Source organism: Clarias gariepinus, chromosome 2 (genome assembly GCF_024256425.1).
Source record: "Clarias gariepinus isolate MV-2021 ecotype Netherlands chromosome 2, CGAR_prim_01v2, whole genome shotgun sequence".
In the NCBI taxonomy this organism is placed as follows: domain Eukaryota; kingdom Metazoa; phylum Chordata; class Actinopteri; order Siluriformes; family Clariidae; genus Clarias; species Clarias gariepinus.
This window is the reverse complement of record NC_071101.1, coordinates 7,549,235-7,564,512: the sequence shown is the minus strand read 5'-3', so window position 1 is coordinate 7,564,512 and position 15,278 is coordinate 7,549,235. Positions and strand designations below refer to the sequence as shown.

The 15,278-nt window shown below is 37.6% G+C and overlaps 1 protein-coding gene across 1 annotated transcript; it reads left to right on the top strand.

The window, feature by feature from the left end:
• Positions 1–2,737: 2,737 nt before the first annotated feature.
• LOC128514910 (CMP-N-acetylneuraminate-beta-galactosamide-alpha-2,3-sialyltransferase 2-like) lies at positions 2,738–13,405 on the top strand. Its single transcript, XM_053488832.1, has 6 exons — positions 2,738–2,964; positions 5,642–5,836; positions 9,591–9,770; positions 9,889–9,934; positions 10,155–10,274; positions 13,238–13,405. The coding sequence occupies exons 1-6, from the start codon at positions 2,738–2,740 to the stop codon at positions 13,403–13,405; spliced, it is 936 nt and encodes a 311-aa protein (XP_053344807.1).
• Positions 13,406–15,278: the final 1,873 nt, after the last annotated feature.

Sequence of the window (15,278 nt, the reverse complement as noted above, 5' to 3'; positions counted from 1 at the left end):
TTAGTTCCTGTTCTCATATAAACACTGTATCTAGATATGTTTAGAGTGAATTTATTTCTTCACAGTTTCTTACTTAAACTCTCTAACTTTACAGATCTTCATTGTAAAGGGTTTAAACAATGTTTTCCATGCATGTTTAATTAACCATAATCAATTAATTAACATGCACCTGTGGAATGGTCGTTAAGACCTTAACAGCTGAAGACCTAAACGCAGGACACTAAAGAGACTTGTCTACCGACTGTAAAAAACACCCAAAGAAAGATGCCCAGGGTCCCTGCTCATCTGCGTGAACGTGCATTAGGCATGCTGCAGGGAGGCATGAGGACTGCTGATGTGGCTAGGGCAATAAATCGCCATGTCCGCACTGTGAGACGCCTAAGACGGCGCTACAGGGGAGACAGGAAGCACGGCTGATCATCCTCGCAGTGGAAGACCACGTGTAACAACACCTGCACAGGATCGGTACATCCGAATATCACACCTGCGTGACAGGTACAGGATGGCCACAACAACTGCCCGAGTCACACCAGAAACACACAATCCCTCCATCAGTGCTCAGACTGTCCGCAATAGGCAGTCCATGAGGAGGAGATGCACTGCAGTACTTCAAGCAGCTGGTGGCCACACCAGATACTGACTGGTACTTTTGATTTTAAGCCTCCCTTCATTCAGGGACACATTGGGAAACATTTTTAGTTTATGTCTTATGGTGTTGACTCTTTTAGTGTCCATACAAATATTTACACATTAGGTTTACTAAAAGTAAAAACAGTTGAAAGTCAGAGGATGTTTCTTTTTTTGCTGAGTATATATATCCAGTTATATCTAAAATATTGCCAATAAAACTGCCACTATTTAGGTTTTATGCCACACCCTATTTTTAGGCAAATAAACTGACTTACATATTTGTACTATTATATGTTGCATACCACAACTTATGGAAACAATGACAAAATATATATTTAGTTTTAAGTGCAGTACATTTTACACATGCTACACTGTGGGTAATCTGACCTACAACCTTTCTCAGTCTCAGTCATTCACAACAAACTTTATGAATAAATTTCTTAAAGAGAGTGTTTTTGATTTCTTTTTAAGGTTTGCATAAAGGTTGTGACACCTGGTGTACCTGGTGCCTTTATTTATCACAGACTTTCGTCAATATTAAAAATACAAAGTGTTTTGTCCCAAAGAAGTGTGTAGAGAAGTTTAAGGAAGGTTGCACAAGTGTTAGCCCTCAAAAAGGACACTTCTGCCCACACTTTGCAAAAACTTTTTGAGGTGTTAGAGCATTGTCCTTATAGTCCTGATCTTACTCTATCGGACTTTCCTCTGATTGGTTCCCTGAGGCTGATGAAGTGAAGACAGTGGCCAAAACCATTTTTTAATGAGGGAATACGAAAATTTGTTATGGACGGACAAAGTGCATTGAAAAGCAAGGAGATTACAGTATGTTAAAAAAGTGGTAGCCTATTTTTTTTTTTGGATATACAGTGAAACCTCGGATTGCGAGTAACACAGTTTGCGAGTGTTCCGCAAGACGAGCAAAGATTTTTAATACATATTTATTGAAAAACGAGCAAGTCTTGGTTTACGAGTAGTAAGTATAAATACGCATGCATTTCTTGTTTTGACGCTGAGCGTCACCTGATCACAACTGAGACAACGTTTTTTCTCTCTCTTGTGCTGCGGAATTGTGGGTAATCGTCTTCCCTACTAAGACTCTTTTATTTTAATTTTTTTTGTATAATACACTTTGGTTTGGGTTACGTGTTTGTGTCTCTGTCCTTTTTTGCTCTGTAGGTTTTAACGCAACACCAGCACATAAGATATTAATAATATGTATTTTTGACTCACACTTTTTGCTTTTCATTTCACAGCAAGTCCCTGCATGATCATCTTTTAACCCAGAATTAAAATTTAACTGCCACCAAGGCGACAATATTAACTATGTCACTTCTACAATTTCTATAGACTGTAGTTCCAGTGCAGCCTTTTTTACCTATAGTACCAAAATTGTGTCTCTCTTTTGCCCTGTATTTTTCTAAAACCAGAAAGAAAAGGGTAAGGCAAAAGTTCATCCACTGAGTAAGTCTTGGTCACATTGGTTAACTCAAGTGTGTACTGGAGTACTCCTGCAGAGGATGTGACCTTGTATATTCAGATAAACTTGTTTTATTTTCAGGCAAAACTTTGCTACCTGGTAAAAAAGTTACTTTTATAATATTTACTAACATTAAATGGGTCTATTGTTTAATTTCTTATGGCTTGTGTACTATACAGTACATCATCTTTCTTTTAAGAACTTTTAACCTGAGCTGGGCTTTATCTAATCAGGTGAACATTAAAACACTTTAAAACAGTTTTGTAAAAAAATAAGTAGAACTTTCAAAAGAAAATTGTGAAAGAAAAATAATTACACAATTTTGTTTATTTAATGCAAACTGGTTAAGGTGGACAAAAACCAATAAGCCTGCATGTAAAAAAAAAAGTGATGTTTACACTGTACTGTCTCACCTTAAAAAAAAAACTAACAATAATTTAGTTTATTTGAGTTTGCAAACAGGCGTTCATTTTTTCTGTACACACAATGTTGAAGGAGGGTTGGTCTTGTAACATTGGTATTGTGGCCATGCACGTCCGCAATTTAAATACAAGTCCAGAGCATCTGGAGAGACCTTCACTCATAAGTTTGAAGGAACAAGATTAAATCTTGAACTTGAGGGGAATTAACATGAGGATTTATCTAGTTTTAACATGCCTGTCTGTCACCTGCATGATCTTGTACTGCTTCATTGCCAATCAACAAATCTCATGGGATATCTTACCGATGAAGATGTGCATGTGTATGAACTGCATAAACAAGGACGAGTGGTTCATAGAGCACTACGACGGCCAGGTGCCAAAACTTATGAACAGGAATAACAGCAATCTCAGCAGCATCACACTTGACTGGTGGCTGGGAAGAACAAATACATTAAAATTCCTTTAAAATGTCTTGTTTAATTTTTATTCTTTAATGATTTTATTCCAAGTTTCTGTCCATTCTATAAAAGCTATAAAAATCGTACAAATATATATAGTAGAAGATTGATTTGTTGAACTAAGTATTTTTTTACTTTTATTTTAGTTTTTATTTAGGTTTATTTGAGGATAAGGAGCCTCATCAGACTTTGAAAGATAAAGTAAAGTACCTAAAGTACCTAGCCACTACTTTTAAATATACTGTAGGTAGAATAAAAAGTATTTTGCATTATTTATTCACATTGTGCTGCTTTAGGCTGAAGAAAATGTAGAAGTTTTACATGTTTCTATTTCATTTATTCTATCTATATATCCAGCTCACTCAATCATACTCTCTGCAACATTTTTTTTCCCTGCATCTTTCTGCTGTGTTGTTTCTCGGTTTATCTTCAGCTCTATTTGACTTCGGTATTTTGAGTTCTTGTCAGTTGGAATTTCCTTATTGATTAATTTGCCTCCTGTCTAGTTATTGTTGATTTTGCATGTCAATTTAAATATGGTTCTTTCACTTTTCTCTTACTGCTTTTGCTACTGTTTATAACAGAAACAAGTGTGAAAGAAATTAATAAAATATGGACACAGAAAGTCTAAAAATTACATAGGGTCTTTTTAAAATGTTTATTTTGATTATTTTGATTATTGTGAACAAATTAAAATAGTTAAATATAGCAAAAAGAAAGCATTTAGGGAAATGATCATATATATATATACTCAGCAAAAAAAGAACCGTTCTCTGACTTTCAACTGTTTTTACTTTCAGTAAACCCAATGTATAAATATTTGTATGAACACTAAAAGAGTCAACACCATAAGACATAAACTAAAAATGTTTCCCAATGTGTCCCTGAATAAAGGGAGGTTCAAAATCAAAAGTACCAGTCAGTATCTGGTGTGGCCACCAGCTGCTTGAAGTACTGCAGTGCATCTCCTCCTCATGGACTGCCTATTGCGGACAGTCTGAGCACTGATGGAGGGATTGTGTGTTCCTGGTGTGACTCGGGCAGTTGTTGTGGCCATCCTGTACCTGTCACGCAGGTGTGATATTCGGATGTACCCATCCTGTGCAGGTGTCGTTACACGTGGTCTTCCACCACGAGGATAATCAGCCGTCCTTTCTGTCTCCCTGTAGCGCCGTCTTAGGCGTCTCACAGTGCGGACATGGCGATTTATCGCCCTAGCCACATCAGCAGTCCTCACGCCTCCCTGCAGCATGCCTAATGCACGTTCACGCAGATGAGCAGGGACCCTGGGCATCTTTCTTTGGGTGTTTTTCACAGTCGGTAGACAAGTCTCTTTAGTGTCCTGCGTTTTTAGAACTGTGACCTTAAATGCCTACTTTCTGTAAGGTCTTAACGACCATTCCACAGGTGCATGTTAATTAATTAATTATGGTTAATTGAACATGCATGGAAAACATTGTTTAAACCCTTTACAATGAAGATCAGTTATTTGGATTTTTACAACATTATTTTTGAAATGCACAGTCCTGGGACGTTTTTTTTTTTTTGCTGAGTATATATAACCAGCTCACTCAATCATACTCTCTGCAACATTTTTTTTTCCCCTTCATCTTTCTGCTGTGTTGTTTCTCGGTTTATCTTCAGCTCCATTTGACTTCGGTATTTTGAGTTCTTGTCAGTTGGAATTTCCTTATTGATTAATTTGCCTCCTATCTAGTTATTGTTGATTTTGCATTTCAATTTAAATATGGAGTTTTCTCTTTCCTCTTACTGCTTTTGCTACTGTTTATAACAGAAACAGGTGTGAAAGAAATTAAGTAAAATATGGACACAGAAAGTCTAAAAATTACATAGGGACAAAACATTTTGATTATTTTGAGTATTGTAAACAAATTAAAATAGTTAAATATAAGCATGTGACCAGACAGCAGTCACTCCCACTCCGTTAGTGTGTGTGGGTGTGTGTGCTGTGAATCATGATGAACTGTACTTACAGCACCGATAACAAACCGAAAACAAATTATGGGCCAAACTTCACTGAGTAATGATAGTAGAATAATTTAAAAGGTCTTGACTAAAACAACATGCATGAGGAATCACAAAGGAGTTTTAATTTGCTGCAATGTGTTAAAGTATTTTAACTAGTTACTTTTATCAGGGGGTAATGCTGTAATGTAACTGATTACTTTATAAAGACAGTAATTTTATAATGTAATTAGATTTAAACTCACATTGAAATGTCCTAAGGTTAATTTGCACAGCATTAGTTTAAGGGTTAGAGGTACGTGAGAAGAAACAGCTAAAGATGAAGGAAACCCTTCCAGCATGAAACACAAATCCAAGACAACAGATTAGCTCAAGAAGTAGATGATTAATATTTTATTGATTAATTAATTAAAAATAATTACTTTTATTATATTATAATGAATGTTGCCAATGTACAGTAACAATAGCTAGCACATTAGAATGGTACTGGATAGCTTACATTCTGTAGTGACTAACTACTGTAGGAATCATGTCAATTAGCCCCAAAATAAACAAATGTTGATATAATAGTTTTCTAACTAATTCGGCAGTATGTGTGCTTCAAATTGAGTTTACTATACTGTATACATGTAAATACTAAAATAATCTAATCGTTTCATGTCTGGGCAGAAGCTACAACCATCAAAACGTAAAGTGAAATACTGTGACATTGTAGAGCCTTTGTTCTCACACTTCCCTGATGGGGAACATTACAATGATGCTGGTCCTGATCGCTGCAGAACCTGTGCTGTGGTGGGCAACTCAGACAACCTGATTGGATCTCACTATGGTCACCTAATTGATGCTCATGATTTCATTTTCAGGTGAACATGAATACACTCACCCACTGATCTCCTTACCTACCTATTTGGCCATCCATGTACCTACATACACTGTAAAAAAAAAAAAAAACCTATAGAATCTACCCCCAAAAATGTGAGGTAACAATTTGCGTTCAGCTTATTTGGGTACATTTTACCCCATATTTTTCATCCTAAACGAATAAGCTATAACATGCCGATTAAAATTAGGTAAAATCTACCCAATACATCACATAATGAATTACTTTATAATTAAAAAAAGCACATGATACAAATGTTATGAATGAAGTTGCATTTCAATGAGGGAAATACGTGTTTGATCCCCAAGCAAAACATGACTTGGTACTTGGTAGAGAAACCCTTGCTGGAAAGCACAATGGGAAGACGTTTCTTGTAGTTGTTTACCAGATTTGCACACATCTTGGGATGCATTTTGATCCGCTATTCTTTACATATCTTCTCTAAATGTTTAAGGTTTCTTGCCTGTTGCTTGGCCACTCGAAGTTACAGCTCTCTCTGTGAATTTTTTTTATTGGATTAATGTCTGAAGACTGGCTAGACCACTCCATAACCTTAATGTGCTTATTCTTGAGCCACTCCTTAGTTGCCTTGGCAGTATGTTTGGGGTCATTTTCATGCTGAAAGATCCATCCACAATCCATCTTCAGGAGGTTCTCATCCAAAATTTAACAACACATGGCCTCATCTATTGGCCCCTCAGTGCAGCAAAGTCAAAGCCAAAGCATAATGTTTCCACCTCCGTGCTTGACTGTAGGGACTGTGGTGTTCTTAGTGTCAAAGTCAGCATTTTTCTTCCTCCGAAAACAGCAAGTCGAGTTGATGACAAAGAGCTCTTTTGGTCTCATCTGACCACAGCAGTTTGTCCCAATCTTTCTCTGTTCATTGGCAAACCTCAGACGGGTCTGTACATGTGTCTTCTTGAGGAGGGGAAGCCTTGCTGCGCTGAAGGATTTTAATCCATGCAGGCGTATTGTGTCACCAATGGTTTGTTTGGTGACTGTCCTCCCAACTGCCTTGAGATCATTCACAAGCTCCTCCCGTGTAGTCCTGGGCTGGTCCCTTATTTTTCTCATGATTATTCTTACTTCATGAGGTGAAATCTTGCATATAGGGCCATTAATTGTTACTTTGTATTTCTTCTATTTGTAAATAATCGTTTCAGAAGTTGTCTTCTTCTCACCAAGCTTGGTGAGGTTTGAATGGATAGAGATTTTGTGGACAGATGGCTTTTATACATATAGGCCTACCAAACTGATGTTAGGAGCACCTTCTTAAATTAATATGTACCACAAGAGCACATAGCCAGTCTGTGAGAGGCAGAATTATTGTTGGTTGGTAGGGGATCAAATACTTATTTCCCTCATTGAAATGCAACTTAATTCATAACATTTGTATTATGTGATTTTTCTGGATTTTTGGTTGATATTCTGTTGCAATCCTTTACCATAAACCTATGATAAAAAATTATAGACCCTTCATTTCTTTGTAAATGGGCAAACTTAGAATATCTGTGGGGGATCAAATACTTATTTCCCCCACGATATATATATGAGAAATGAGGCACAAAACTACCTTTTTCTCCACATATTCAAATGCAACACAAGAATCTATAATTTGTATTTTTTGTTTTCTTTCAAAAACTGTTACCATGCAAAGTAGAAATAAAGAAAATAGATATTAGGCTAAAAAAATTTATCAATAAAATAAAATAAATAAAATAAAATGGATCAAATTAAATCAATAGTGTGTCTACCTGTTCATCATTGAACTTAGCGTGCTTATTTGTTGAACCAAATGTGTCTATTTGACACATGCAAACCTCCATCAAGCCCCCCAAAAAAGCTTTAGAAAAAAAAAATGTTACTACTGGAAAAGTATTCTTGAGCTTCTTGGAATACTTAAGGTTAAGGGGATTGATCAAACCCATCAACAACATGCATGCCTCGGTTTTCTATCCACACCCACTGATCACTTGGATGCCCTCTATTACAATAGACATGTCTTTCAGATCGTCCTCAGCCATGGGACTTCCACGGTTTGTTTTGTTTGGCCTTCCTGATTATTCTTTAAACGGCAAAAAAAAAAAACATTCAATGCAAGCAATAACTTAAGAGCAAATTTAACGCCCTACATCTATGGGATATGGTGTGGAATGGGGCGTGGCATTTATAAAGAGAAATGTCCAAACTTTCCCTGAGTTCATCCAAACTACATCATCATTGCAACTCAAATCAGTTTGAAGCTTTTTGAAGACTTTTACTCACTCACTTACTAATCTTTTATACCGCTTAATCCTATATTCAGGGTTACAAGGGCCTGGAGCCTATCCCAGAAGGCTTAGGGCACAAGGCAGGGTACACCCTGGACAGGGTGCCACTCCATCGCAGGGCACACACACATACACACACTATGGGCAATTTGGAAACCGCAATTCAAATCAAATTCAAATTTAAATTTTGTTTGTCACGTACACAGTCATACACAGTACGATATGCAGTGAAATGCTTTTTCGACTACCAGTGACCTTAAAATGAAAGCCTGAACATAGGAAATAAATATGAATAAAGGAAATACGGTAGAAAATAAAGTTAACTGGTAAAATATACTGTACAATTAAAAATTAAGATATATTGCAGTAAAAGAAATATTGCAGAAAAATGAAATTAACCTGCTAAAATATACTGTGCTAAGTAAAATAAAAATAGACTGTACAAATAAGAACAAAATAGATATAATATAGAAATATAAAAGAAGAAAATAGAAATTTGTCCATATAAGAAATGTAAAAATGGCTGAGGTGTGCAAATGTGCATAAAGTGACTTCTTAAAGTGTCAATTAGCCTAACCTGCATATGTTTGGACTGTGGGAGGAAACCTAAACAGTCAAATGCAGGCAAATTCACCTCATGCAGACAAATAAGTCCAACACATAAAAACAGGAAAGTCTTATTCCTATGGACAGACACATGCACACTGGTATAAATATTTAAAATTGTAACATTTTATTTTACATTTCAACATAACATTATAACACTTCTTTATTTCTGATATATGATTTATGGCAATAACCTAATCATAATTCATTGCTGCGCATCTTAACGTCAGTCATATTCATGTTACAAAAGGAAAATGGTGTGTACAGTTACTGTCTTAATTTTAGGTAGGTTAAATTAATATAAACTGGTGCAGATGAGGGAAGGGATTAAGGACATCATTTCGAAATCAGGTGTCCTAGAAACACTATGTTTAACTCCGTATCAACAGCATCACTGGACAATTGCATTTTTAATTTATGCACAATTTTTTTAAATTTAAAGTTAAAATATGATAAATAGACAGCATGTTACAATGATACCTTACCATCAGCCCAGAAGCTTGACAAATGAAGTCCGCTACACTTCCACAGTCCAGCACGCCCAAAAAAATGTGTGTCCCAAATAGTTTTTGGGTATATATTACAATGTTTTTGTAGGTTGCAGTTATTACTGTAAATAATTACAAAGTGTAAGTGAATATTAGACATTATTATATAATTAAACTTGCTGACTAACATAATAGGTAAACATAGACTATTTTCAAGGGTAGATTTTACCACCCACAACATTTTTTTTACAGTGTACCACCTGATCCACTGCCCTACCAACCCATCTACCAATTTACCTAACTTCCCCTCCACCCATCTGTTCTCCAATTTATCTACTTACTTATATACTCACTCTGATATACTGTGCAACAGGATGAATCAGGGTCCCACCGTAGGGTATGAGAGGGATGTTGGTTTGAAGACAACGCATCGAGCCATATACCCTGAGAGTGCTATGGACCTGGACAACTCCACACATCTGGTCCTGCTGCCATTTAAAGTTTTAGACATGAAGTGGCTCATTAGTATCTTCACCAATAAAAACATTACCCAGTGAGGACACACACCTGCCAATAAGTGAAATTGATTTGTACGTCATATGACACCAAGAGGATACTGTAGGTGCATTTTGTTTATATGGGATGTATCCTTTTTTTGTTTATTTCTTTAGCACATATCGATATGTGAAACACACAATAAAAGCAAACAAAGATAAGGTAAGTAAATCTTTCTAATAATGCATTTTAGATGCTGATGACAGTATTAGAGCTAAACAACACTGAATTCAGTACTGGGATAACCATAATTATACAGTATGGTCTGGGGGTACTGATACAATATGCTAATATAATATCTAAAATATGCTAATATAATATCTAAAATTATTAATGAAAGCAGCTTTTCTCCTTACAAAATCCTCATTGATTATCATCAAAGGTCATGATCATGAGCCCTGAGTTTATGAGATATGTCTACACAAGATGGTTAAAGAAACGGGGAAAATATCCTTCCACTGGGTTTCTCATCCTCATATTGGCTTTGCATATGTGTGATGAGGTGAGGTCACTATTTTTCTATTCTTTTTTTTCCACAATTATCAGGGTGTGTCTTCTAATTAATAATAATAATAATAATAGTAATAATAATAATAATATCAATAATAACTGTACAGGTAGTTACAACAATGATGAGTGGGCCCATGCACCCTGCGCCACCACCACCACCCCACCCCAAGCCAATGGACACAGTGGGCACATACATTTAAAGGGGACATAGCAATAACATCTGATATGTTTAAGAAATCAAGCCCCCCCAAAGCATGGTGTTAGCAGCACCACCCTATAGTGCTTTTTTCAAAGTAGAGGAGAACCTACATATTCCAAACTATTACAATACAAAATCTGCAGGACAATTTGACGTTGAAGATGAAGAAATATCTACAGATTTTTTTTCCTTGGGCTCTGTCTATCACCACACTGGATTTCTTGATTTACAAGTTTTGGCACACATTTTACTCCTGATGCCCTTTCTTATGCAACCCCCTTTAATTTTCTCATTTTTGGGACTGACACTGCATGCAGTGGATGGGTTGAATCAGGCATAGGGTTAAGCTCAAGAATACAGCAGTGGTGATCCGGCAGTGGCGGCCCTTGAATGCCCAACCCTCTGATTGGCAACTAACAAACTCAATTGAGCCATTACTACTGTATATCCGAAAAATGCCTATCAATATTAAACACTATTGAAAACAAGAGAAATATGCCAAAATAAATGTATAGAAGATATGCTTTTGCAAATTTATTTATTTATTGCAACGCATTAAAAAAACAAAACAAAAAAAAAACAACAACGAATGAACAAACCACCAAATCAAAAACTGGTAAATTCTTACCTTAAAATTCTCTATGATCATTTTAAATCATCAAATTCCTATTTCTATGCTATTTGTTTCTTTTTTAATTTGTTGGCTAAGTCACAATAAATCTGTCTAAATAAATAATAAATCTATATAAATAAATAAATAAATAAATAAATATATCCATGTATCATTTTAAACATAATAAAAATCTGCGGTAAATAGACTTTTTATAAACACTGCACATTAACATATAAACCAACACTTTGTTCCCCTGTGTCAGAAGGGTCATTGATTACCCGTTGAAATGCCCATGGTTATATCCCCATGCTGTTGATAGAGCCAACAAAACTAATTTGACCAACATTTGACTTATCATGAATGTTTTAATTAACATAATGGAACTAGCATGCAAAATGTGCTGCTAATGTACAGTAATAATAGTTACAGTCATTCAACATTTGAATAAATCAGTGTTGGTGTTGGTAGTGTAGTTTTCTTTCTAATTACGCAGTATAGATGCTTTAAATTGATTTTGCTATATATGTTAAAATACTAAATTACCTAAATATTTTCATATCTGGGCAGAAACTAGACCCAAGTAAAATACCTTGACATTGTAGAGTCAACACTAACAGTTACAGTAGCTGAGCATTGAATCAGATCAGAGTCAGGAACCAGACTCAACAGGGAACCCGTCCTCATTTGGGTGAAACAGAAAGCAAGAATTGATCTGCATTTATACTGTGTGTTAGGTGGCAGGCAGTTCAGCTATAACAGTTGATGTTTATTGATATTAATATGGAGTCCAGGTAGTTATTGGAGGCTCAGGTAGGAAATTCCAGTCCTGAACTATCGAGTGACTGCAGCCAAGTTAAGTCCTCAGAGAAACAGCTGTCAACATCAGTCGAGGCCAGAACCGTCTTTATGGTAGAGTGAAACCATTCCCAGACATCGGATGCATCCCAAAGAGACACACGGGGCATCCATGTGACGAGATCTCCTACCAGAAGTGGGGCACCAGGATGGGTCAGCCCGGTCCAGAGGGCAGAGGGAGTCTGGATCACTGTATCACTGTAGCTCAAAAGAGAGAGGGAAAGAGAGAGAGGGGGAGAGAGAACAGGAGAAGGTAGAGCAGAAGAGGAGACATAACAGTTAGGTATGGTCACAGTCACATAATGTATAATGTATAAAGCAGAGACTCCGGCAAGACTAACTATAACAGCATAACTGAGAGGAAGAGCCAGAAGGAAACCCAGACATGAGGGCTCGCTGAAATGTAAAGCAACCAATCACCTCACCATCAACAAACCTGAGTGATCAATGAGAGTGAGGATAGCATCTAAACATACCAGGTTACCTAATACTCTACGTCCATGAGTCCCCCAGATCTGCTCTTTTACCTAAGGCAAATCTATTTATAAAAATTCTTGATTAAATAAATAGGCCTAGACTTAAACACTGAGACTGTGTCTGAGTCCCGAACACTATTTGGAAGACTATTCCATAACTTTGGGGCTTTGTAAGAAAAAGCTCTGCCCCCAGCTGTAGTTTTTATAATACGCGGTACTGACAAGCAGCCTGCATCCTTTGATCGAAGTAGGCGTGGCGGATCGTAAGACACTAGCCTTGCATTCAGATACTGTGGTGCGAGACCATTTAATGCTTTATATGTCAAGAGTAGTATTTTAAAATCAATAAGGAATTTCACAGCGAGCCAATGAAGTAAAAATAAGATAGGGGTGATGTGCTCATATCTTCTGGTTCCAGTGAGGACTCTCGCTGCTGCATTCTGGGCTAGCTGAAGCTTGTTTATACACCTAGTTGAAGAACCAGAAAGTAAGACGTTACAATAGTCCAACCTAGAGATGATGAAAGCATAAACTAGTTTTTCTGCATGATTTAGTGACAATATATTCCTTAACTTGGCAATATTCCTGAGGTGAAAGAATGCTATCCTGGTGATAATTCTACATGAGCTTCAAATGAAAGACTAGAATCTATAATCACACCAAGGTCTTTCACTGTTGCACTAGATAGAACGGAAAGGCCATTTAAAGTTACAGTGTGATCTAAAATCTTGCTTCTAGCTGGTCCTATGACTAGAACTTCTGTCTTATCAGGATTGAGCAAACAAATAAATAATTTTCTTTCTCTATCACAGGTGAATGTTTTCGGATTTGGGCCAAGGAAAGATGGAAGATGGTACCATTATTATGACAAAAGGTATCATCACAATATGAACACAGGGAGCCACAATGGGAGTGTTGAATATACCTTTATGCTGGAACTTGAAAAAAGAAATAAGATTAAAATCTATAAAGGATGGTAAAATGGGCCAACTGTTTTAATATATAGCCTGTTAATGATCTGCTCAACCTTTTGGAAGTGTGCATTCTGAGTCACTATTATGCTGAAAATGTGTTGAACCAAACCTGATTGATCATATCTACCACTCAAGTGTGATATGCTATGCTAAAACTAATTCAATAGGCTATACCACCTTTTTTACATTACGAATATCAATACAATACATAGTGCTTTTCTATTTTCCCTTATAAATTGTAAAACCTCATTTAGTTACACAGTATATTGATTTAAAAATAGTTGTTCAGAGATACTGTATCTTTCAGATTGTGTGTTAGAGACAATTTGGTCAAGTCTTAGATTTTAAAGTGTTTTTAGTGTTGCTCGTTGATCAGCAGGTGGTATTGCTGAGTAATAAACATTGTGTAATATTTCTGATATGATTCATGGTCATTCAAGCTTATTATTATTCTATTAAATGCCTGGTGAAGCAACATAAACATGAATTAAATGAAGCATGACATAAAAATGAATTTTTGACAGGTAATGTAGGTTATGTATTTAAACAGCAACAAAAAGTAGTTTTACACATAATGCATGCACAAACGAACAGAAAAATATACAGACATGCCAACTTAACAGTTTTATTATATATAATAGAGATGAGGATTAGTGATGAATACTAAATGCAGGAGTTGGATAAATGCAGAGAAGAATACAAAGGAATACAGAGAAAACCTGACAGACCGTTGGCCTTCAGACTAGGCTATGAACTTTGGCCAAGTCCATTACTATGGGTCAACTGATGGCAAACAGCCAATCAAGGATTTACAGATAAACACACACACACACACACACACACACACACACACACACACACACACCATTGCATGTTACACAAAGGCGGACAATGAATTTTTACACACATCATAACATGGATAATTTTAATCCCATTGTCTGGTTTTGAAGCTTAGTTTTTGAAGATATTTGTTAATATTTAAAATGCAACATTGTCCTGGTTTCAGTATTGAAGAAAGTTTAAAGAATTGAAGCTGAAGGCTAATCGAAGATATTGAATGTATTGTAGCGTTTTTACGCCAGGAAGAACGCTGGAGAGACGAGTGAGCTTATTTGCTGCCCAATGCAATGGCTGGGAGTACTTTATTTAGCACACAGCAGGTATGGCATTGGCAGCACCTTCACTCAGGAGCCTACATCCAATTCAGCGTCAGCCTGAACTGGAGCACATTTCACACGTCACACCCGCCCTCACACACAACAGGGCCGAAGCCACTGACCAAAACACCTTTCCCCAACATGGTGAACACACCGACATCCCCGCAAGGCATGCTGGTCGTCAGCCACCGCCCCGCCCACGCCACACTGCCCCCACCCGAGCTGTGACCGTCCCTGGTCACCATGACGAACTTTGTATTGGCGGCGTGGAGGCGGTCGGCGCTGGCGGTGGGAACGCCGGCGTCCTTTGGCAGGTGAGGGGTGAACGCGAATGTAGTCCTGAGGCGGTCCGGCCTCCAGAGTTCGATGGCCCGCCCTGCCAACCGCACCCGGTAGATGACATCGGAGAGCCGAGCTGGCTGTGAGTGTCCACGCCCATTCACCCCATAGGTGCCCCCACCCAAAAGTCTTGCAGCGGTGCCCGCGAGCGCCGGGTGGGGCCCTTCTGCCTGGCGATGAGCGGTTCACAGTTCCACAACCCGTGGAAAACAGTGGAGCCGGTGTCCACGAGCGCCCGCAGTAAGACGCCGTCCGGCACACAGTCGATGTCAAGCCCCGCGGGGCTCCCCAACCGTCCACCCGGCGCTAGTTTAGCGGCTGCTGGTGTACGCTGTCCCTCAGGCCTGAGAACGTTGAAGCGGTAGTCCGGCTGTCCCTCAGGC

Bases quoted from the DNA above. Each gene is read 5' to 3' on its own strand.
- LOC128514910 (XM_053488832.1), top strand. From the start codon at position 2,738: ATGAGGATTTATCTAGTTTTAACATGCCTGTCTGTCACCTGCATGATC. The intron at 9,771-9,888 runs GTGAGGACACAC...TTATTTCTTTAG, and splicing joins ACCAATAAAAACATTACCCA to CACATATCGATATGTGAAAC. The intron at 9,935-10,154 runs GTAAGTAAATCT...TTATCATCAAAG, and splicing joins TAAAAGCAAACAAAGATAAG to GTCATGATCATGAGCCCTGA.